General features: G+C 34.8%; 1 protein-coding gene across 1 annotated transcript in view; it reads left to right on the forward strand.

Annotated features, from left to right (window-relative positions):
* Positions 1-27,037, forward strand: part of pth1r (parathyroid hormone 1 receptor) — a 99,202-nt gene that overhangs the window by 25,022 nt on the left and 47,143 nt on the right. The window contains exon 2 of the mRNA XM_058753235.1: positions 22,794-22,896. Coding sequence (XP_058609218.1) covers positions 22,794-22,896 — 103 coding nt within the window. The remainder of the gene's footprint in view (positions 1-22,793; positions 22,897-27,037) is intronic.

The following is a 27,037-nucleotide window of genomic DNA, read 5'->3' on the forward strand; positions in this document are numbered from 1 at the left end:
GATTCAGGAAATAATATTGAAGATAACAGTGGAGGGAAAACTGTTGTTGTTGACATCAAGACACCTTTACTTTAATTTTGTTAAGGTACAACTAAAATTGGTGCAATTTCAGAACACGTGTCATAATTATCAGAGTGTCCAGCTACAAAATTGCTTCATATGTCAACAGTACAAAAAAAGCAATGAGATTGTTACAGAATTCAGATATGTTTATACAGATATGCTGGGAAGGCATGCTTGGAGACAATGTAACATGCAAAGAAATTAAAACCATCTGTGCATATATGTAAACCATGCAAAATGTGTGTGTGTGTGTGTACATCCATAAAAGTCCCTCAAACATTATGTTAACGCATTGTTAGCATCTTAGTTAAAAGCATAACATCTGTAGTATCTAAAAATAGACAGCACTTAAGAGAATTAAAAACATCTCTTCTAATCCATAATCTAGATGGGGTTATTCTGTCATTGCATAGATCGCTATAATGAGCCCACATACAGGTTAACAGATGTGTGCAAACGATTGTGCATTCGCATCCGTTACATACAAACATCCACCCCCTGTCTGGGCAGTTACAAATGAATGACACGGTGTAAATATCCATTAAGGTATTGCAAAACTCCTAGTGTCCACTCTGCACTTTATGTAACCAGTTTTTAAGCTTTAGATGAAAATTAAAATGCTGTGTTGGCAGTGTTCAACAAGAAAACATACTGTATATTAAAAGATCTTATATAATAGATAAAAACACTCATTTTTTTCAATTACAGGGGAAAAAACGGAGGGAGAGGCCACTTCTGGCCCACGAGGGCACAACTCACAATGTTTCCATACCAAATTCAGCTGCCGTTCTTGAGTCGTATCTGGCCAAGGCAAGACTGTAATTAGGGAACTAAATGCTGCACTAAGTCAGAATGTGGTTTTGCAAGCATTTCCAAGGGACAACCAGTCTTGTGGTCTGTGGTTTTTATCATCAAATGCAAATTGCACAGTTGAGGAGGAGTGGCACTGACTCACAGGCTTCATAAGGTCCAGGAAGCTGCTCGGCTCGAACATTCATGTGGTGCAATATGTCAGAAGCAACATATTCATGTCTTTTCCAGATTGTGAATGTGCCATTAAAAACACGATGGCAAGGCTATAATTTACAAGATCACTGCCCTCTCTCTTTCTTCTCTTTTAAAAAAAAAGGGATATTTTGAAAGCATGCCAACAACAAGGAAGGAAAAGTTAGTCCAGGTTGTAAAGAAGTACAAAATACCAAAACAAATATATACTAGAGAAAACAAATATACACTAGCATTTCCATAATAAGCTCCTTTTATAGTAAGATGTATAAATATTTACTGCTGTTTAATTTACTACCATGGTATTTAGGTGGTTTTTCTCTTCGTGTTTCACAGAGAAATTATTTGGTTCTTTTCACTTTAGATTAAACATGTAGTTCATCTAAAAATGTGTCACATATTATTTGTGTTTGTGTTTCCATTTTCATCTTATTGTGTATATTTCCAGTGGCTGAGTTTCCAGTTTCCAGTGCTTCTGTAGTTACCAATTGTGCACACCTGTTTCTTGTTTAGTTCTCACTATTCCGTATATTAATAGCCCTATGTTTCAGTTTGCTTTTATCCAGTAATGTCTTGATGGTTTTTTTTGTTTTGTTTTTTTGCTGTTGTGCTGTGGTTTTTGCTGGGGATTCCTGTTTTCCAGAGTTTTTGTTAATACAGCATTGCTTGTGATTAGATCCTTACCTCACTGTAATTTCCTGGACCTTCCGCTTCCACCTGTTCCAGTCAGCACGGATGACTCCCTGATTCCATCCAGTTCCCTGGCCCTTCCTCTTCCACTGTTTCAACTAGGTCCATAGCCTTTCTTCCTCCACTGACTCCACCAGGAGTTCCCTGACTTCTTCGTCCTGCTCCAGTGGCTCTCCCTCATCCTCCAGATTCACTGGTGCAACCACGGGCTCCTGACCCACCATATCCACTGTGGTCTTTTGAGTCGTGGCCCAAGCCTGGAACTTCTGACCCTCTGACTCCCTGACTGGGCCCTATGATCCCTTGGGTCCACTGTGGTCCTCCATCATTTCAGTTCTACCATAATCACTCAATCCTTCCAGTCTCACCATGGCTTCACCATGGACTAATGGGCCTTTAGCTGCACCTTGGCCCTTTACTTCTTTGGCTCCACAGGGTCTAGGGGTGTGCAGCGGAGCCATTATTTGTATCTGTATCTGTATCTGTATCTGTGACAATCTCAAAATTATTTGTATCTGTATCTGTATTCGGATAGATCCGGACGTAAGCGTGGCTTAAACCGGAAGTTCGTCAAATTACATGAAAATACCATTTTAAATGAAAATCTGTTCGATTCATAGTTTTCATTTAACAAATATGCCTTGTATAACTAAAGAAAGTATTCTTTTTTTATTATAATTATAACTTTGTAAATATCTTATATTTAAAACTACAGAAAATGTTAAAATAAAAATAAGTTTATTCTTCTTGTTTTCCAGTGAAACTTTGTGTACAAATTTGTTAAGAGACAAGTATTCACAATCTTAAATAAATAAGAGCACTAGTAGAAAAAAAGAAGCTGAAAAAAAAAATATATATATATATATATATATATATATATAGAAATGGAAAGAAAGTGTTCAGTACTCACAGCAGAATGACAATAAAGCTTGCTTGAACTTGAAGTAACTTAGAGATCATGTGTTGTGGGAGTCTGTGATCATTTACGAGTATTTTATCAACAGAGCGCAACTAATCATTTGGACCCTCCAAAAGGCTTGCTCAAACATGCTTTTCTTCGTCTTGTATAATTAAATGTAATACCATTCACGAAAATATTTTTGTCAAGTTAGTTGATAAAACTCCAGACAAAGCTCTGATTTCTGAGAGACGCGCAGACCCCAACGCGGATATTGATTTGCGCTCATCTCATTCATATAGGCTATAGTTTACACTCATTCACTTTACACAATCAGGCCCATAGCCAGCTATGAGGTCCAGACCTCCGTAAATGTTTCATGTTCAAAAACAAAATTTGAAAACATATGAAAAATTATTTAAAATCTTGTCGCTGAATAAATTCATGTGGCTGACTCGCAGCAGCTGCAAAACGCAGGAGTGAAGGAGCTTGGCGCAAGTGTTGCCAGATCTAGTTATTATAAGTCTCACTGGACTTTTTTTAATACATTAATGTAACAGAGTTAATAAATTAATTAGGGCATTAATAAACTGGGAAGATGAAGGTTGAGGTTAGAGATTCTGTATCCTATTTGCAAAATACAAGATTTAAACTTATTTTGGTGCATTTTTCAGGGGATTGGTTGTGTTTGTTTTTTTTTTTGTAGCAATATCTGGCAACACTGCTTCGCTGGCACTGACAGCCAGGCAGAAATCAAAAAAGGAGCGTGCGGATAGTTTATTGCTGAGGAGACCACATTCGTTAGACAAACGCAATGATCACCATGATATTATCTGTACGAAACTGTGTCAAACGCTATCAAAGCAGTACTAGCCATTATTATTGCACAAATCTTAACAACCGCAGACCTTTCTAATGTAGTACTGTTCCAGCAAACGATTGTCTGCCGAATATTTTTTCTGTTATTTGGATGAATTCGTTATTCGTTTTGAAGCCATTATCCGTGCCTTTCCGAATAAGGTATTCGGCTTCGGGCACATCCCTACCAGGGTCCTCCATCCAACTCCACTCCAGTCTTCTGATCTCCAGGCTCCACCTTGGTCCTCCGATCTTCCAGCTCCATCATTGCCCTTTCTCCTCTTTTAAAAAAAGAAGGGATAATATATTTTTTTGAAAGCACACCAACAACAAGGAAGGAAAAGTTAGACCATGGTGTAAAGAAAGAAAATTCCAAAATATACAAGAGAAAACTAATATACACTATTATTTCCATAATAAGCTCCCTTTATAGTAAGATGTGTATATGTTTTCTGCTGTTTAATTTACTACAATGTATCTATCCAGTTCCTTGGCCCTTCCTCTACCACTTGGTCTTCCAAATATCACATATTATACCTATTTTCCAAAAGACTCTTAAGATGAAGTCTTCTTGAACTCTTTGCATTTGGCTTCAGAATATTAATAGCCCTATGTTTCAGTTCTCTTTGGTCCAATATAGTCTTGAGTTTTTTAGATAAGCTGCTGTGCTTTTGCTGTGTGTTTCAGAGTTTTGTTTTTGTTAATAAAGCACTACTTGCAATTTTGCATTTATTCCTGAACTTACATCATGCTACAGTCTTTGCACGAACTACAAAAACATATCACATAGCACTACGTGTAAATGTACCAGTCTTAAAATAGGTCATCATAAGTTTTTGTCCTTTTTGCAGCTTGGCAGTATAAATCACTATTCCTTTTTTTCGTTGTTTTGGAAAAGAGCAAACTTTCTGCTTAACACCTACTTTTGTGGTTCATAGAAGAATGAAAATAATACAGAAATGAGAGCATGATGACAACATTTTCTTTCATTTAAGGGTCCGTCAGGGGGACATAGTTCTTTGTAGGAGGACACAGGACTTATGTCCACACACTGTTGATCTTTTTATGGTGAGTTCTCGAGTTGTGCACTGATCACAGGATGCAGTTTTGTTAATCCTTTCGGTAACACTTTATTTTAGGGTCTCTTAACTAGTTGCTTATTAGCATGCATATTACTAGAATATTAGCCATTTATTAGTAGTAATTAAGCACATATTAATGCCTTATGACCTTATTCTACATAATCCTAATCCTACCCATTACCCAAACTTAACAACTATCTTACTAACTATTAATAAGCAGCAAATTAGGAGTTGAGGGAAATTGAGGGAAAATTCATAGTTAATAGTGAATAGTGAATAGTTAATAGTATTCCCTATTCTAAAGTCTTACCATACTTTCACTTTTACTGGTTTGGGAGTTTTGCTTTGACTTTATCTGTCATATTTGTACCGCTTCCTTTTGAAAGAGACATCTTTGTGAGCAGTCCTTCATGCATCACTACATTAATGCCAATGGCAATGAACCTTTTTTTTTTTTTTGCCAATGGCACTGAACCTAATATGACCGCTTATGCATTTCACGTAGACTTTTCTATAGAGGTCTGCAGTACTGCATTTCTTTCTATCCCACTCCCACATAATTTTTCCTTCTGTCTGTCTATTCACAGCTTATAATGATCATCTTCCTGATCTTCATACAGTGAGGAAAATAAGTATTTGAACACCCTGCTATTTTGCAAGTTCTCCCACTTAGAAATCATGGAGGGGTCTGAAATTGTCATCGTAGGTGCATGTCCACTGTGAGAGACATAATCTAAAAAAATTAATTCAGAAATCACAATGTATGATTTTTTAACTATTTATTTGTATGATACAGCTGCAAATAAGTATTTGAACACCTGAGAAAATCAATGTTAATATTTGGTACAGTAGCCTTTGTTTTGCAATTACAGAGGTCAAACGTTTCCTGTAGTTTTTCACCAGGTTTGCACACACTGCAGGAGGGATTTTGGCCCACTCTTCCACACAGATCTTCTCTAGATCAGTCAGGTTTCTGGCTTTGAGCTCCTCCAAAGATTCTCTATTGGGTTTAGGTCTGGAGACTGGCTAGGCCACGCCAGAACCTTGATATGCTTCTTACAGAGCCACTCCTTGGTTATCCTGGCTGTGTGCTTCGGGTCATTGTCATGTTGGAAGACCCAGCCTCGACCCATCTTCAATGCTCTAACTGAGGGAAGGAGGTTGTTCCCCAAAATCTCGCAATACATGGCCCCGGTCATCCTCTCCTTAATACAGTGCAGTCGCCCTGTCCCATGTGCAGAAAAACACCCCAAAGCATGATGCTACCACCCCATGCTTCACAGTAGGGATGGTGTTCTTGGATGGTACTCATCATTCTTCTTCCTCCAAACACGTTTAGTGGAATTATGACCAAAAGTTCTATTTTGGTCTCATCTGACCACATGACTTTCTCCCATGACTCCTCTGGATCATCCAAATGGTCATTGGCAAACTTAAGTCGGGCTGGACATGTGCTGGTTTAAGCAGGGGAACCTTCCGTGCCATGCATGATTTCAAACCATGACGCCTTAGTGTATTACCAACAGTAACCTTGGAAGCGGTGGTCCCAGCTCTTTTCAGGTCATTGACCAGCTCTTCCCGTGTAGTTCTGGGCTGATTTCTCACCTTTCCTAGGATCATTGAGACCCCACGAGGTGAGATCTTGCATAGAGCCCCAGTCCGAGGGAGATTGACAGTCATGTTTAGCTTCTTCCATTTTCTAATGATTGCTCCAACAGTGGACCTTTTTCACCAAGCTGCTTGGCAATTTCCCCATGGCCCTTTCCAGCCTTGTGGAGGTGTACAATTTTGTCTCTAGTGTCTTTGGACAGCTCTTTGGTCTTGGCCATGTTAGTAGTTGGATTCTTACTGATTGTATGGGGTGGACAGGTGTCTTTATGCAGCTAACGACCTCAAACAGGTGCATCTAATTTAGGATAATAAATGGAGTGGAGGTGGACATTTTAAAGGCAGACTAACAGGTCTTTGAGGGTCAGAATTCTAGCTGATAGACAGGTGTTCAAATACTTATTTGCAGCTGTATCATACAAATAAATAGTTAAAAAATCATACATTGTGATTTATGGATTTTTTTTTTTAGATTATGTCTCTCACAGTGGACATGCACCTACGATGACAATTTCAAACCCCTCCATGATTTCTAAGTGGGAGAACTTGCAAAATAGCAGGGTGTTCAAATACTTATTTTCCTCACTGTATGTCATGTTCTGCAGCCTGTATTTTTGGTAAATTCTCATTTTTATGACAGGTTAGAATTGATTTGTTGATTTGTTTTTCAGCTAAATAGTGGTGTGATTACAAATAAATATTGTTAACCATGATAACCATAATAAAACATGCATATACAGTTGTGCTCAACATTATTCATAGCCTTTGTAAATATGATCAAAGGTGGCTGTGAAAATAGATCTTTTAAAATTTAAAAATGTAAAAAAATTACAAAAATCTAACCTTTCTTTGGAGAATAAGCATTTAAAATGGGAGAGGAATCTCATTATGAAATAAATGTTTTTTTTTTTCTCTAATACACATTGGCCACAATTAATCATACCCTTTTATTCAATACTTTTTGCAACCTCCTTTTGCCAAGATTACAGCTCTGAATCTTCACCTATAATGCCTGATAAGTTTGGAGAACATCTGACAAGAGATCAGAGACCATTCCTTCATCCAGAATCACTCCAGACCCTTTAGATTCCCAGCTCCATGTCGCTGCTTCTTCTCTTCAGTTCACCACTAATTTTCTATAGGGTTCAGTTCAGAGGACTTGGACGGCCATAGAAGAAGCTTGGTTTTGTGCTCAGTGACCCATTTTTGTTTTGGTTTTGATGTTTGTTTGTGGATCATTGTCCTGTTGGAAGATCCAACCACGGCCCATTATAAGAGTTCTAGCATGGACAGTCAGTTTTTAATTTTTTATCTGTTGGTATTTAATTGAATCCATGATGCCGTGTGTCTAAACAAGATATCCAGGACCTCCTGCAAAAAAGTAGGCCCACAACATTAAAGAGACAGCAGTATATTTCATTGTACACATGGGGTACTTTTTTTTTTTTTATCTCTGTGTTCACCAAACCCATCTTGAGTGTTTGCTGCTAAAAAGCTCTCTTTTTTAGTTTCATCTGACCATAGAAGCCAGTGCTATTTGAAGTTCCAGTCGTGTCTGACAACTGAATATGCTGGAGTTTGTTTTTGGATGAGCGAGGAGAATCATCCCTCATCATGAATAATTTTGAGCACAACTGTATGTATTACATGAATGTGATACATGTGAAACACTACTGTCTTGTGTCTTTTGCATGTTCTGTATGAAGTGGAGTGAGTAGGAGATTGTTCACAGCATTCACACATACATGTATGTGCACAAATATTGTATATACATGCATGTGCAGTATATTTTTACACTATGAACATAAATGCAAGGGGAGAAATTATTATTTTTAAATAATTTTCATTGCATTTCACATGCCAACTTCTATTGAAATGAAAAATATGTATATAGACATTATAGTAGCAGATTGCTCATCAATGAATCAGTTGAATAAAACCAGAGCAATCCGGTGGAAACTTACATTGTCCCAGACGGCAACACACCTGGACGTATCTAGTCCATTCCTCTGTTGTGTTGTCAGTGATGATTTGTTGATGCAGTTGTCATGCTGTTGTTTGCTATGACCATATTTACCATGTTTTGCTCCGGGTCTGCTGTGAAGAACTGTTTTCTTCCTCCACCGAAGGATCATCTTGGAATTCTGCAAAAACATGATGAATGGTCTGGGTGCAAGATTTCATTCAATATGCAATGAAATGTTACAGTACTGTAAATACATTAGCGTGATATAATTGATAATGCTCAAGCTCTAAATTTCTAAGTGAACAAATTAGCATTTTTGCACATGAAACACAAGAACTGTAAGATATGAGTGATGTATATTATAGAGAACTGAGTTTGTTTTGCAATTTCAAACTCAGTTTAAAGCAGATAACATGCTTGCATATTTGCAGACTTGGTCTGAAGATTAGGTACATTAATGAATGGTTTCACTGAGTGGACCTCAAGTACCACTTTTATTGTGTGCGGAATTTTTTAAAACTATAATTTTGAGTTCAGAACATAAAATAATATGTCTCATGACTCTCTGGCTGATTGTTTTCTTTCCATTGTTCTGGGAAAGCTTGAACAAAAATTGCCAATGACCACAGTAAAGTCAACTCAGCAGCAAATATCTGCTTCATTACTGCCAAAAACTGAAGGCCGCAAATATTGTGTACATAGTTTGCTTCTCAGAAATGATGACAAACAAAACATCTTGGAACCTAACTGTGTTTGCCCATAGTGGTGATGCAAAAGCTTGACCACTGCTTGGTTTGGTGTGGCTGACGTGAACAGTGCTGCCATGTTCTGTTGCAAAGAGCTATAGCCAAAAACCCTCTCCGCCGCACAGAAATGGTTACTGACACTGGGAAATGTACTGAAATGTGTGGCACCTCCAGCATTAAAACATTATGATTTACAGATCCTGGAATTATGCATTTTTATTTAAAATGTGATGCTCTGATGCTTAAACATTCACACTATCACTACTCTCACAAAGGTGCTGTAGTAATCATCGTTTCCACACAAATACCATACAGTAGGTGCAGCTTGCCGAAGAGAGGTAAGCTGTTATGAAAGAGGGACATGGGAATCTATAAACTAGAATATTATTATTGTATGTTGGAGGTGCACTTTTTATTATTAGAGCCAGAAAGCAACCATCAGAACATATTATGCCAGGGCAACTTTTACATGGGCAAGTGCCCTCACATTTCCTTCAAAAACATGTTACAACTATAAAACCATAATAAGTGCAAACCATAATGTCTTTTTTATTTTTTATTTTCTTACCACAGTTTTGTTGTAGTAACAATCGCTGTAGCAATTATATTATTTTGGTGGAAACTGTGGTTACCACGGTGCATTTTTGTGAGGATAACCTAATATAAATCAGTATGTGGGTAGTTGACACATAACATGTCTGTTGACTTTTTCATAAATATCACTTTTAGCCTAATACATATAATAACATGTACTGTATATGGATATATATAAGGGAAATACGGTAACACTTTGGACTAGGGAATACTAGTCGCTACAGTATTTGCATATTACTAGCATATTGGCTGTTTATTAGTAATTGTAAAGCATGTATTAATGCCTTATTTTGCATGACCATATTCTAGATCAATTAACCCTACCCAATACCTCAACTTAACAACTACAACAACTACCTTACTATCAATAAGCAGCAAATTACAAGTTTATTTAGGTAAAAATAAATAGTTACTGTTTTACAGTATTTTTCATGCTTTCTGTCCCCTCACTAGTTCATGTCAATGATCCTCTGGAGTGACAATAATCGTACAAATAATCCAGTCTTTTGAAGAAATTGCATGCATAGTAATTATGAAAGAATTGCTGCAAAATGCTTAAAATAGTTTTAGATGGAGTGCATATCACATTGCAAGATAATTTTCCTTGCACTTTTCAACAAAACAGTATATTGTTTTTCATTTGTTAAACTGATCAACAGTCTGTAGGATGTTTCCCACTAAAAATGAGAAATGTATGCAAAATTTTGAAATCCAAACATAATTGTTTAAAATTTGTGGACTCTTTTTAAAAATATTTCCAAAAGTTTGTATTTTACATAGGTTTTCATAGCTTGTTGAAGACTAATATGCATTGCTTATAGTGCCAGTGTTTGTTAAAAGTTCACTTTTTTTCTTTCAGTGCAGTTTTACATCAGCAAATTTGAGAAAATCCAGACATGTATTTAACATTTTGAATGAAAACAAGACAATAAGACATTATACGTTCATTAAAATATATTTAAAACATTTAAAGTGATTACTGTCAAGTTTCTTGCGTTCCTGTGTTTCCCAAGGAGTCTTATGTTTAAATTTTCAAGAACTCCTAATTCGCATTCTGTACCATTGTTGTATTGGACTCTTTTCCTGTGTTTGATCTGTTTCCTTGGTTATGTTCACCTGTGTCTTGTTTACTTCTTGATGGGAGAAACCTAACACCCATCACGAATCTCTGTTGGTTCTTATTGTATCGTGTCTTATACGTTTGATTTGACTAGTATACCGTGATGCTGTGCTTTTTGGTCCTGGAACTTCTGGATTTGGTTTTCAGTAATAAACAAGCTACTTTTAAAGCCATGCTTCAACTATTCCTCTACAACACGTTACAATCACATTATTACTTTTATGATACCACTGAGTAAATACTGCTATAAATATTAACTTAATAAGGTATGACAGCATACAGATCTGCAGAAACTATATTTGTGTTCGTATTAACGAGTCAAGCAGAGTCAGCAGCCTATTCATAAAATCATAAAATGACACAGTGCCAAGCTGGATCCTTTACTCTCTTAAGCCTAAATACAGTAAACTCAATATTGGTTGAGGTATTTCCTTGAAAAGACACATTCGTTTTTTGAGACAGAAATGCACGGTGTCATTCAAACACAGGGTGTGCAAAAGCCTTGTGTATTTATACCCTGTGTATTTTTCTCGTTTTCTTCCTGGACTGCCTCCAGCGCTGTTTAACAAAAAGAAGACTGTTTTGAATGAAATGCTATAAATTCGAATATCTTAGCTTCCCCCTTGACTCTAATGTTTACTTTGGTGGCTGGGAGTTAAGCCAATGGAGAGGGAACAGTTTTCAGAAATAATTGTGAGGCGCAGTCTAATTACTTGTGATCCGCCTCTGGGGAAAGCTTAATCCCGAATTATGCTCAGTATCTTGATAGAGCGGTAAAGACGATCAGTATCCTGCCAGTTATTGTGTGTTGTTTGCCAGCCTCATTGGCCTCACAATCGGAGGTCTGTTTAGCGCAATTGAGGAACACCTCGCAGCCAATGTCTTATTTCTGTATCTCTGCAGGACCTGCATTGTGTTCTGCTTCAATTTAATATTATTTGAGTAATTTAAGCCAGCTATGAATGGCATCAGGATGATATACATCCGATTGAATTAGGCTCAGGAATGCCATCGACGAGACGAGTTTGATGACTGCTTGTTACTCTCTTGAGGAAGCAGCAGTTGACGCGTAGAAAATGAGGTCAGACTCGAGTGACCCCATAACATAAAGCCACTCGCAGAAACCGTGTATCTCGACAAAGCATCTTGTTTTCATTAGCTCTGGCCTTTTTGTTTTGACAGGCCAACCCAGGTAACCAGTCAAACCCTGATAATGACTCCTTCAAATGATAAAATCTAGGAGACAGACAAGGGGTGAATTCACAAACTGTAAATTTGACATTTAATAATCAGGAAACAAGAGCAGAACATTAGGAAAAATGGGCCTGTGGTAACATTTCTGTGAAGTGATATTATATGGACTCTTGCAAATTTCATGAACTTGAATCTGGTAATGTTTTATTAGTTTATTTAAAGGACCAATTCTCACTATTAACTACTTACTTATTAGCATGCATATTAGTGGCATATTGGCTGTTTATTACTAATTATAAAGCACATATGAACATTTTCTAGATCAAGTCAAGTCACCATTATTTATATAGCACTTTTTACAGTGCAGATTGTGTCAAAGCAGATTTACAGTATAACAGCTTTACAGTATTATTAGATCCCTTAATCCAGAGGTCTTCAACCCTGCTCCTGGGGACCCACTTTCCTGGAAAGTGTATTTCCAACTGGCTTCAGCACACCTGCCTGCAATTTTCAAGCAGTCTTGAGGAGCTTGATTGGCCACTTCAGGTGTGTTTGATTAGGGTTGTAGCTAAACTCTTCAGGATAGTGGGTCCCCAGGAACAGGGTTGAAGACCTCTACCTTAATCCATCTCATACTTAACGACTACCTTACTAACTATTAATATGCAGAAAGCTAGGAGTATTTACTTTATTTTAAGCTCCAATTCTCGCCATTAACAAACCATTAACTATGACTTTTACCATGATAAACCCCTAATTTGCTGCTCATTAATAGTTAGTATAGTTGTTAAGTTTAGTTTTTGGGTAGTAGGGGCGACCCTGAATAGTCGAAGATTCGATGCTTCAATAGGAGGAGCCTGATTCGACTCCCAATCTCACAGTCGAATATTCGCACAGGCGACAACATATGCCTATAAGTCACACAATAAATTTACCTTCCAGATGAATCTCTTTTCATTGGGATTTACATGGTCAATCATTTATTCAGTTAACTGTCAAAACTATTTTAGACCACAGTAGTAAGATGGCCTCTTATATTTTGTGTCATGACAACAAAATCAGCAAAAGTTTCAGTTTATTTCCTATAATAACACATTCGTCCTGCACATGCTAAACCTATAACAAAATATGTTACATTTTAAAAGTAAATGCACATTGTTCTGAAGGCAGGCATAAATCTTACCCTAAATGTTTCTCTATTTGCTATTTTGTTAAATGTAGATTTGATGAAATGTGTTAGTTGTGTCCTGTTTCTCACTAACCTCTGCATAACGTAACGTCAATACTGAGCAAATTTATATCTTGGTCTTCTATCCTCAGCTGTTTGGATTGGATTCTGGAATATTCTATATTCCCCCATCTAGAACACCAAACAAGTTGTGTCTATCCTGTGTTTGCTTGTGGCAAAATGTTGTTCCATTTGTGGTTGTTTACTGTGCGTAGCCATACATGTCTTTCCTCTGTGCACCCTTTCAGTGCCCAAAATATGACTTCCCTTTACCTCTATACTTGAGAAAAGAGAAAATATTGATGGATAGAATATTACAGTTACAGATGCTGCCACTCAATGGGGTCAGAGATTTAGGCGTCAGAAATCCCCAGCCTGGAAAAACAGGCCTGGAAAGGATGCTGTGAAGGAGACTATGATTGCCACTGTGAAGCAGACAATTTTGGTTGGCTGACTACTATTTATTTTGGATGATTCACATGCATGTCTAGTCTGTCTGTGCTACTTAAGGAGAAAGGAGGAAGCTGGTGAAACTACTGTAGGAGGATGGTTTTCTTTACTGATCCCTTGCTGTGTACTGTCTGTTGTCTGGTGATGGTGTAGTTACAGCATCCACCAGCAGGGACGACGGCCTACTTTGAGCATTTACAAGCCCTTCCTTCAAACATCTGTCTCTGTTCTGAAATGTGACGCCCACATTTCCTTTTCAATCCAATCAGTTCCTTGATGAATATAATCAGGTCCTGCTCTGCATTTGTTTTCTTGCAGATAATGTCCCGTTTCACTTAGAAATAGATCACAATATGGGCTATTTAATTTTTTTTTTCTTTTAAGGTGTCTTATTATGCCCTTTTACAAAGCCTGGATTTGTTTTTTGGGTTGCACTGGAATATTTTTCGTATGCTTGAATTTTTCCAAAATCAGATTTTACATATTTGACATTGTTGCAGCGCCTCTCTTCCCAGTCTGTCTCAAACACACTGTTTGGTTATTGTTATGATGAAGCTCCTCCTTCCAAAATATGAATTGTGCTCTGATTTGTTAGCTGGCCATGTGTTTTGTGACTGGAAAACCACTGTTTGTTGTAATTCTTGAAAAGTGTTTTCTGTTAAAGAGAATGTCTTGTTTTAGAGTGGACCTTGAGCTTTATAACTTGCAGACATTACAGCAACATTACACATTAATTGAAGTTGAAAAAGTGAAAAAAGCATAATAGGACCCCTTTAAGGTTATTGAAGCCATTTAATATTTTTGATGAACCTGGATTTTTCTGCCATTCTTTAGAACATGATGTGATGTGTTTTTCTTTTGCGTTCAGCTTGGACAGCTCTTTCTGCTGTTATAATGAGATATCTAGACATATTTTAATAGATCTTTAATAGATCAACTAGTTAATAGTGAGAATTGATCCTTAAAGTGTTACCGATCTTTTTATATTTTGAAGAACTTAGGTAACCAAACAGTTGACGGTAGTCACTGACTATGGAAGTCAGCTGTTTGGTTGTCAACATTCTTCAAAATATCTTCTTTGGTGTTCAACGTAAGAAAGAAACTCGCTTGGAACAACATGAGGGTTACCCTAGTACAAAAGTAATACATTTAAAATACATTTATTTCATACTAAATATAGTTCAAATCTATTAGCATATTTACTGACAAGATCGCTTAAGACTTAGTGATATAAAAATTATAATTAGACTATTTGGAGTACGACTAATGATGAGGATTGTATGATCTTTGAATAATATCCATCATTAAATACAAGATATTTAAAGTGTACCTGAAGTATACTTGCAGTAGTTCCACTTCAGTATATGTTTAGTTGGACTTCAGCACTACTTCTGTACAATTAAAATGCATTAAGCACAAAATTAGTTGTTCCAATTTAGCAGACTTTACGTATACCAGTTTATTATACTAAAAGTACAATTCAAGTACATAAATATGTAAATTCATTTGTAGTATACTTAGCATGAAATAATTGTATTTTAAATACTGTACATTTTAGTATATTTATTTTTCACCAGTGTAATAAATTTTTATTTTGGCTGAACTATTCCTTTAAAGGGGTCATCGGATGCAAAATTCACTTTACATGTTGTTTGAACATAAATGTGTGTTGGAAGTGTGTGTACACATCCACCCTATAATGATACAAATCCACCCAGTGGTTTTTTAAAAAAATCCCTAATTTATTCCTGTCAGAATGACGTAGTTCTGTACAGGCCCCTCCCAGAATAGTTGATTGATAAGGCCGTCTTACCTTAGACCCGCCCTGAGTGAGCTGAGAGCTGTCCGCCATTGTGCAGGGGAAGACAAGAATGTCTTAAACGATTGAGGTGTTTTGTTGTTGGATGTAATAATGAATATAGCAGTCGTCATTAACTCCCACACATCTGAGCCGCTGAAGACGCAGTGAATTAACGTTACTTTAATTTTTGAAGTGAATGTGACGATCCCCGATTTGCCTTAATGTGTCTATGTTCACGCAAATCATTGGTGATCCAGCCTCACCTACAGAAGAAGTGAGTATAAGGGTTTTTATGAATCTTTGCAAATCGCCTTTCCTAATAATGTGCTAGTTAGAAAGTTTCGCGGCTGAAGTTTACAGTCTACTTGTCACCCCACGGAAGAGAGGGGCGGGGTCAGCAGAGCTCATTAACATTTAAAGCAACATGGACTAAAACAGCTTGCTCAAAACAGAGCTGTTTTTGAAGGGTGTAAAAAGGGTGTTTTTTACACTACCATTGAGAAATTTTAACCAAAGTATGTTATAGACTTTCCCTAAAGAATCACATCAACTTGTGGAAAACGGGCATCCGATGACCCCTTTAATGGCCATACATTCCAATATTCCTACAAATAACCCAGTCGCATCTCGTTTTAATTACATTTCCCTTTAACTCTCAGTCTATGACATTTTATGAAAATGGACCTTCAGCAATTTAAAAACATTCCATTTATGTCCTCTTTTCTTATCCAAGGATATAGATTTTTTTAATCATCTCTGATTTGTCTACCTTTTTAAAATTTCATTAAAAAAAGCTGTGAGACAGTGGTCTCATTATAATATCCAAACAGTGCACAGTAGAGTCGAGAGTCACTCATCCATTCAGTCATAAGATAAAAGACATGCTATTCATGTCATTAGTTTTGGATTTTGGCCTGGCCATTTGGAAAATATTGTGATTTAATTTAATGAAACCCTGTCTGGCTACTGTGCTTATACAAGTATAAAATGTTTACTGTCGTGTACTGTGAAAGGTAAATGTTTTCAGACAAAAAAAAAATGTTGACCTAATGCCTAAATTAGTGCTACTGCATGCATGTCAAACTTTCAGATTTTCAAATTTATCCACCATGATTATTGTCTTAAAGACATGTAAGAATGTCAATCATGCAACTTCTAATTATATTTCTTCATGAATACCAAATATCAGGTGCAAATGATTCCTCAATTCAGGATACACAGAACAAATAAGAGCAACATTTGGATAGCTTTAAACAGCAATCACAATATTGACCCGGAAAAAAAACAGTAATTATGGTCTGACATTACTGATTAAAAATAAAGTGTGTAATTTCTGTATTTTTGGAATGGCAAAAATAACTACATATTCTAATGCTTGCAATGCAATGAAGTAACAGTTACAATTCACTGAATAAACAGTGTTGGTTGAGGCAGTTTTGATGTGTTGGGTACATCAATGTTTTGATAGCTCCACAAAGCCACAGTGTTTAGACTTTTCAGGAGAAATCAGCCAAAGAATGACTTGCTTCTCTACTCAAAATATAAAAGAAAGTACTGTATCATCCAAAAAATTATATACCATACCTTTGAAGAATGAAAACAAGCCTGCCTTATAATGAAATATTCACTCTCGTGAATCTGGATGCAGCCTTCAGCACTTTTTCTGTTCAGGTGTCTCTCAATAGAGTGCAGCAGTACGGTTCATCTTCTATAAAAATCCTATTCATGTTTTTTCATAGATAAAAGTATACCATACAAAGTTCAATGACAGTATATGTTACCCTAGAGGTCACAAGTCAATTTTCCCCCCATAATTCTGAAGTGAGATCCACCAATTTAAGACGTTTCTGTGATTATGGAAATCTGCTTTCCAGTAATGCCTTAAAATACCAATGTATAACAATACTGGTTGATTTTATAAAAGACTATAGAAATGCTACAATAAAAATCTGTTAATTGGTTCATGGTAAGTTCCCTTACTATACAGGAAAAACAGTAATAGATGTAACCTAAAAATGTATTGCATTATTTTAATGTCACACACACATATATATATATATATATATATATATATATATATATATAATTATATAATTTTAATATAATAAACTATATATATATAAGATGACAGATTTCAAATCATCAGCCAAGAAAGTGCCATTGAAATGAATGTGAAGGCTAATGGAAAGTTTTGTTCAAGATTTTATATTGTCCTCCTTGCTGGAAATGGATTATCAGGTAGAGCACATTGCATTGTGGGATACAGTACCCAGTATAGTATGCTCTGCTAATTGCACATTACAGCAAACTGAGTAAGTTATCCGTTCAATCTGTGCATGCAGAAAATTAGTATACTGTGCACACTTCATGTGTACTGTGTAGTATGCTATGTTAAACAGAACCAGTGAATACATGCAAAGAAAGAAACTCCAGCCAAGCAGGTCTATCAAGGCAGTGCAGGCACTGACACCTTCCCTCAAAAGGAAATCAATGTACTGCAAACTAAACAGTAACTGGAACTCAGCTGGATGTAATCAATGTTGACACTCAAATCCAGGGTTCATTTTCACCGTGTCAACATAAGAAATATTCATTTGATCTTATAAGCAGTGACACTGACATTATTAACAAGCTTTGCAGGTGATATACTATAATCTCTGAGGGCCTGATGTGGCCATTTGTCATCTATAAATAGCACATTCTTTTGGTTTTGGTAAATGATGATGATTTTAAATAGGTGGTTCTCCCATAATCATAGCTTGTTCAAGAAAAGAGATCATCTAATTATGGCTGTGGTGAAGTCTCTCAGCTCAGATCTTGATTGGAAATGTTCAGGTTCAAATGTTGAAACAGACGGGCCCCCTCACGTATTTGAGCCAAATGGATTTTGAATGCAGCTTTGAAAAGACAAAAATAATATTGGTAACACTTCAGATTAGAGGACACTCTTCACTATTAACTAGGGCTGTCAGTTTAACGCACTAACGCGACAAAATTTGTATCTGTGCAACATTAAAGAAGGTATATTGAAGACTTGGTAACAAAGCTGTTTTGGTTACCAGTGACTTTCATTGCATTGCAAAAAATACTGAGAATATATTTCAATATACGGTAAATAAATCAATAATTCCACTGCTCTCTTGTCTCCTCTGAGGCTGGGACTCTAAATAGTGTTCTGTGCTCGTTTGTGCAGCCAAAGACAGAGCATTTAGCATGTTTTGCTTAAACTTTCGCCATGGCACTTACAGATTAAGGGGCGGTAATATTATAATGAGATCCCTTTGCAATGTCACTAGAGGAGCGAAATCTGACACGCTCGTTTTTTCAGATGCTTTCAGAAAAAGGCTTACCAAAACAAAGTTGCTGGGTTACTCTTTTTCACGTTTCCTTGGTTGGTAGCTGCACCGGGGACCTGATTATAGCACTTAAAACCTGGAAAAGACAGATATTCATGATATGTCACCTTTAAATTATCTTTTATGTTCCATAGTTTATGTTAGGCCATGGTAACCTAAATATTTATGTGTAATAAATTTTATGTTGAATCAAATCAAATATTGCTTTCTAAAGTTACTATTTGTAATATTTACTGTCTCATACTTTCTCATTTAACACAATAATAGCTTGAAATAATCTTTTGTGGGTATTTTCACAGCCAAATTTAGTTTGCAATTAATTAGATCAGTGGTTCTCAAACTTTTTACACTAAATACCATCTCAGAAAATATTTGGCTATCCAAGTACCACCATAATGACCAATATTAAAATACAGTAGCGTAGTAGGCCTAATTATTTATGTACAGCTCTGCACAGTTCAAAAACAGGCAGTTTTATTCCTAATAACAATATTTATTATTGTTGGCCACTTTAAACATTGTAAATACAATTTGAACATTAACACTGCACTGTGCTTACAGACAGGTAAATAAAAAACTTAAATGATTGAATTAAAATGTGCTGTACCTAAAAGTTAAATAAAAACAATACTTTACTTTAAAAAATAAAAAAGCACTGCACTTAAATGTAAAGTAAAAAAAAAAAAGTACAGTATTGATCAAAAAATCAACACAGGCATCATTTAGCCACCTTTGCAAACTTTTTAAAAGTGTTTTAACATTAATTTATATTTAATTCAGTGATTCGTCTGCGTACCACTAGATGGAGCCCATACCACACTTTGAGAATCAGTGAATTAGATTAATTAATCGCTGCACCATGTAATTAATTTGATTAACAATTTTAATTGACTGACAGTCCTACTATTAACAAGTTGCATATTAGCATGCATATTACTAGCATATTGGCTGTTTATTATTACTTATAAACCACACATTATGTCATACACATCTTATTTTGCATGAGTACCTATCAATACAATAAAGTACTATCAATAAACAGCAGATTAGGAAAAAACTTTTGAGGAAAAAACTCCTCCTAGTTTATAATGAATATGTGTTCCCTAATCTAAAGTGTTGCTAATATTATTTTTATCTTTGGAAGCTGTATTCACAATCCATTTTCACATCTATAAAAGCATTACCATAATATGTTTGCATTTGATAATTAAGATCCACTATTATTGTAGACATAAAATGAATAGCGCTTCTAAGTTTGAATTTATTTAATTAACTTCACAGTTTTTGGCTACAAATGAAGAATTCCCATGACTTATAATTTGTTTAATCGTTTCAGTCAGGTATAACCGTTTTACTCATTTGTTCCCCAAAAAAAAGTTTACAAAACATTAATTTTTAGCTTTTTGTGAAAATGACTTTTACCAGTCGACCAAAATCCACGTGTCTGTGTCTAGGGAATCCAAACAAAAATCTGTGAACCAAAACTCCGCCCTCAAGCAAATCTGTTTAAATTTTTTGGCCATTTTAGTGGTACAGACATGCTGCCTTTAAGTGCACTTGGTATGCTCATCTTTCAGAGTTGGCAAGTTATTATGACACATCATGCATTAAAGAAGGAAATAAAATTCAGAATCCGAAAAAAGTAAACATATTAACAATGAACGCTTGTTTCTGTTGTTCCAGTGGATTAGCATGACTGAATAAACTAACCTAATAATCTGACATACAGAAAACTGTAGCATTAGTTTACTATAAACTCTGATGGTCAACATCTAAATATTACTGAAATGCAACACTGAAAATCGAAAATCAGTAACTTCCATCTAGTTACTTTCCACCAACTGGGGTATCTTTGATAATTCCAGGTTTCCCGCTGAAAAACTGTTGTTCTTGTGTAGAAATGATGGCATTTCTGGCATACTGTAACATTAGAAGACATTTTAGAGAAAAGAAGCCAAATTCAAGTCACACCTGCACTGGCATCACATCTTAGTGCAGATGAATCATGTCTGCTACTCAGCTGAAACACCACTGCAAATCTTATTTAGCTCTTGTCTAGGCACTCAGTAAAATATCTAATATTATTCTAATAATTACTATATCTTTATTCAGTTTTTAAAAGTAAACTTTGCACTTTTGTGACAGAGTGGATATACGAATATATTATAGCACTTTCCGTTACTAAAACCCAACTTGGATATGAAGTGCATAAACTATAGAGATATTGTGCATTGTTCTTTTTGTTTACTTGACAAAGCTTTTGTTAGCAAGGACTGTGCACTGATATTAAAAAGATAAAAATAGCTGGATTTATTAAAAGCATAGAGTTGGTTTTGTGTTTGTCTCCCTGATATAAGACTGCTGTGGGATTTGTTTATCACTAGAGGAACAAAATATCTTTTCACATCTCTCAGAAAATATGCGCTACAAATAAGTGCGCAGAGTGACCTTAGAAAGCATCTGGTATTAAACCAGACTTAATAATCCATTCATCCATCCGTTTTCCAAACCTGTATAGAGTCATGGGTGCTGGATGCTAATAATCTTAAATTATTATAAATTTAAAATGAATTGCAATTACTTTTAATCGACTAGTTTGACTGTGATTTCTGTGTGTGTGTGTGTGTGTGTGTAGTGAGTGTGTGTAGTCAGTTGCCCTCAAGTTCACTCAAAAGTCCTAGCAGAGTAAGAACAGGTTTACAGTAATTTATCACATGGACATTTTCCACTAGCGTTTGACAGCCACAAAGTATCACAATACGTTTATCTTAATTTTGATAAACAGTATATCTATTGTTGAAAAATGTGCTTGTGCTATCTTTCCTCAAAAGTAGTGAGACTGTGATATTTTCTTTCTACATACATTCATACATTTTTAAGTCCAAATACTTTTTGGGGTGCTGCTGTATCCATCATGGGCCAAACTGAATTTATCTTATCATTTTGAAGTTTGTGATGCAGTTAAGAAAATTATAGTTCATTTTATGAATATGGTGACACACACTTCCTAGCTATCCATCAAGCAACCACAAATATCCCCAGCACATCTGTCTGTCTTTAATGAAATATTTAAATGAGTAAAAAAAAAAAATAAAATAAAAAAAATTGTTTATTATGTGCAAGAAATCTAATGATTGTGAATGTAGCATGACTCTGGGGTGGGAGTTTTTCCAATCAGACCTTCAGAAATTGCAGTTAAAACTTAAGTATGATTTAAAACAAATATATATATATATATATATATATATATATATATATATTATTATTATTATATATATATATATATATTCAATATTGCAAATAAAACAAAGATTATTAAAGTCCATTTTAGAAGAAACTAATATTTCAGTCTTTCTACTTCAAATTTCACATTTAATTCAAGGTTACTTGCGCTTTCTTTTTTCTTTCTTTCTTTCTTTCTTTTTCTTTTTTTTTCAGTGTAGCACTAACACAATTTGAAAAAATTATATAACTGTAACAATGTATTCCTGATTTGTATGTGTATATTTTATTTATTTAAACATAAATAATATTCTGTCATTCTGTCAATCATATATATTATTCTGTGACATTTTGCTTAAAGACTCTTTATATAATTCATTATAAAAGTAGTTTTAATGCATTGATTATGCCTTGTAATGTACCTTATAATGCATTATAAGAGCTCATGAATTATACACAGTTATAATACATTATAATACTTATCTATTTATTTTTTACACTTTTAGAAAGTATGATACATTAAAACACATTACAAACAAACCTTCAAATATTCTAATGCATTTTAACTTTGGTTACAATTATTTATGAAATTATGTAATGCATTACATCACACATTATGAACACCTTTAAAATACATTATTCGTAGTGGCTTTAAGTAAATTGTTACCAAATATTCTAGTTAATCTACATAATCTTAAATGAATTTACATAATCTCACATAAAGTATGAGTTAGAATTAAGGATGAGTTATTTTGATAGTTCATAAACTGATTATTCAGAGCATTTTTGAATGAATAATTACATTGAGTATTTTAAGTAAATATTAATCAATATGCCCACATAAGGGTAAATTATACCCATGATAATCAATTCTGAATTATACTAAATTATATATTTTGTGTGTCTGTACAGGTTGATGCTGATGATGTCCTCACTAAAGAAGAACAAATCTATCTTCTGTTCAACGCAAAACGAAAATGTGAGCGAGCCATCAAGTCCAAACATAAAATCACTGGTAAGTCAAAAATGTCCTATTATAAAAAAAAAAAATAAACAAAATTGAGAGTAACAGACTACTAATCTCTCCAAGGTGGCAAACATAGACATCCACTGTCACTGAGTTATGCTCACTCTCAGGTCAATTTAGCATTGCCAGCAGTTGTCGATACATGTGTGTCTGTAGGGACGTGATCTGGGGTCAGGCCTCCGGCACCGAGGCGCTTGACTGAGACACATGCAGTCAGGATGAGGCTAAAATGAACTGGCATTGATTAAACTGGATCTCTGAGCAACACTTCATCAGACAGAGCCAAAGCCAACAGAATTGATTAGTTTCTGTTACACTGTCCTGACACGTCGTTATTTAAGATGTTTACCAAGATAGGCAGCTGTCTGTCAGCGTCCTGCTTTAAACACACACACACACACACACACACACACAGTCTAATGCTTTTTCTACTGTACAGACCATATATTCTATCAACGTACACCAACCCTACAACTAACCCTACCCCTTACAGGAAACTACAGGCATTTTTAGATTTTCAAAACACTTCATTCTGTGTGATTTATTAGCTTGTTTACCTGTGGAGACCTCAATTTAGGTCCCAACCGTGACACGATACCCCATGAGTCTATGTGTATTCAGGTTTAAGTCCCCCCCTGAATAGAAAAACAGGTACACACACATACACACACACACACACACACACACAGGAAAAATGCTCTCCGTCTTAGAAAACATTAAGTAACAATTTCAAGATTAAATTCAATATCTTTATTGTCATTGTGCTGAAAGAACAATAAGATTGTTGTTGTTTACTGGGAATATGCCGCCCTCAAGTCTTCCTACTAAGTTCCTTCTTACCAAAAACTGGCTGTTACAGTATATGACGTGATGTGCATTAAAGGGATTTAATCTTTAAAAAATAAGTGCTTTGTGCAGTGCAGTTTCATGTTTCTTTCCTTCTTGTTCATCTCCCTACAAAGTCAAACAGCTTATTTAGTGGCAATGTAACAGTATAATAATAAACTATTTATCTAACAAAATGATTGACACATTTTTTATCTGACATTTATGTATGCTTTTGCTAAAACATTTGGCATTGTGAGACTTCTGTGAACATTGTTGAGTGCTGAGGTAACACTTTATAATAACTTTCATTAATAAACATTATATAATATTCAACAGATCATTAGTTTATATTCAAATAGTTACAAATATGAGATACTGTTCTTGTACTCTAAATGTTTACTTATGAACTTGAACATTATATAATGCATAATGAATTATGTTTAATAATGTTATTATTAAAGGTTTAATTCATAAATGATTATGCACTTTTAAAAACGTACAAATGATTTTAATCAAATGAATCATTAACAAAAATGATTTCATTCTTAACAAATCGTTTGTTAATATATATTCAAATTGCTGTAACTGTGAAATAATATGCTTGTAAATATTTACTAATAAACTTTATTCATATAATGACTTTGTAATAAAATACTTATAATGTTATTACAAATTCAATTTATGATCATGCAGTTTTTAAAAATCTACAAATAATTTGAACAGATGTTATACACTAATTAACATGTGCATTTGCACGCTTAAAAATACCATTAAACTGACTGTTTAAACTGATTAAAATGATTTATAAACCATCTAATGCACCTTTTACATTTACAAAAGTTGTCAAAATCTTGCCAAATTTGAACACAATTTATGCTGACATATCTGATGTGGTAAACTTTACAAATCAAATGAAAACATGATTCATTATCTCATAACCAGAGTCTGTAAAGTTGACATATTTGCATTTTTTCTGCTACTTGTGTATCTTTACAAATCATTTATTAATTGTTTGTTCTTGCATTTGCAGTACCCAATCTATATAAACATTTACTGTTAATTATTTAGTACCTTAATAAGAATTGTACTTTTGTACTACTGTACGAAAATTTGAGTAGAGCATGATCATTTAAGAGCATTTATATTCTTGCTTCATTATGTAATGTTCAATAAGTCCATTAGTGGACGTCTACCAACACATTATACAATGTTTAATGATTTATTAATGAAAGCGATAATGAAGTGTTACCAGTGGTGATGTAAATGAATAATTGAATCACAGTTTTCTGTGTCTTATCCTTGCTTAATGACCTAATGTCGTGGTGTCTGAAAGATACGTTGGCATTGCAACATCAGAAAAGAGCTGCTAAATGTAGCCACAAGTTTCCCTGGAAAATAGCATAGCGCAGTTGTGTGTAATCCCTTTTGGGTGATTTGCCACACTAAATAGAGATCTGGGAATAGAGTGTGTGAAAGGCTTTCATTTTTATGGTAACCTCAGTTTCCTTTCACTGTGGTCACTTCATTCCCCGGTGCCCCGTCTCAAACGCATTTTAAATAACCGTTTTGGCGGCCTATTGTCATAGCCAGACTGCTGTATTATTTTCTTCTCATCACAGGCTTATTTTACTTGTGTTAAGTCACTTCTGTCTCGCAGCATGAAACAGTTAAGGATGTTTATGTCCGAGCTGGAGTGAATGCTGAGGAATCTGGATGTCAGACTCTCAACAGTCGGTTCTCACACAATGGGAATATGTGTTGGACATTTCAGTGTTCAGTTTTAGATTCAAGCCGTAATGAAACATGACATAAACTGCAGCACATTCGTCACACAGAAAGAGTACTTTTCCAAGACATTTGCAAGACATCCTGTGCTTAAAATAATTATGCGTGTTTAAGGATTTCAAATTCAAATTAGAGTATCGCCTTCTGCATTTCATATTTTTCATATTTATATAAAATGGTTTAACATATGCTTATGATTTCGAGTTTTTTTTTTTTTTTCAGAAGTAGTAATGTATTTTGCCAGACGGTAACTACTAGCCATTATTTTACTTTTAGGCTTTTGTGTTTGTTCTAGACAGATGAAATTATTGTGAGTGGATGGTATGAGGACATGCTGCAGACTGCAGGTCTTTCTTTTTCCCATCGCATATCAGCTTGAAGAGACATTTATATTAAAATGTAAAAAAAAAAAGTAATAATAAAAAATAAATTATTAAATGCTGTAAAAATATATTGTTCATTGTTTGTTAATTATAGTTAAGCGAGTTACTAATAATTACAAATGAGACCTTATTGCAAAGTGTTACCAAAATTGATTTTAAAAAGTTATTCAAAAATCATAAAACATTTGGTCAACATTTTTTTTAAGGTCCAATTCTCTAACTAACTACAATATTTGCCTCAGTAAACTCCTAATTTGCTGCTTATTAATAGTTAGTAAGGTAGCTGTTAAGTTTAGGTATGGTGTAGGGTTAACGGATCTAGAATATGGTCATGCAGAACAAGACATTAATATGTGCTTTATAAGTACTAATAAACAGCCAATATGTTAATAAACAACTTGTTGATAGTGAGAATTGGTCCTTAAAATAAAGTGTTACCGAACATTTTGGTAAAATATTTCATCATCAGCTGGATATTGCTTATTTTTGTGTGTAATCTCTCTCTGTCAATCTTCTTGGGTCTCAAACTCTTAAATTACTCAAAAAAGTAATACTGGCAATTACTAGTTACTAATTACATGTGCAACAGTGTTAGATTACTCTACTAATTACTTCCTCTAAAAAGTATTGCATTACTTGTTACAAGTTATGTTCTAAACCCCATATCAACTTTGACAATAGAAGGATTGACATGAAACTGCTCTTTTAATTCTTTCAGATAAATATTATAAATTGGGTAACACTTTAGAATAGGGAACACTTATTCACTATTAACTACGACTTTTCCCTCAATAAATTCCTAATTTGCTGCTTATTAATAGTTAGTGCGGTAGTTGTTAAATTTAGGTATTGGGTATGATTAGGGATGTAGAATAAGGTCATGTAGAATAAGGCATTAATATGTGCTTAATTACTACTAATAAATGGCTAATATTCTAGTAACATGCATGCTAATAAGCAACTAGTTAAGAGACCCTAAAATAAAGTGTTACCCAAAATTGCATAAATACTTCATTGAACTGACCAAAGTATTTAATAGTCGAAAGTAACTTAAAAACAAACATTAACATTAGATTTTGATTCATTTTTGATGTTAAATACATTATTGTTTTATATACGAATTTTAAACTGAT

The sequence above is a fragment of the Onychostoma macrolepis genome, chromosome 02 (assembly GCF_012432095.1).
Source record: "Onychostoma macrolepis isolate SWU-2019 chromosome 02, ASM1243209v1, whole genome shotgun sequence".
NCBI classification, from domain to species: domain Eukaryota; kingdom Metazoa; phylum Chordata; class Actinopteri; order Cypriniformes; family Cyprinidae; genus Onychostoma; species Onychostoma macrolepis.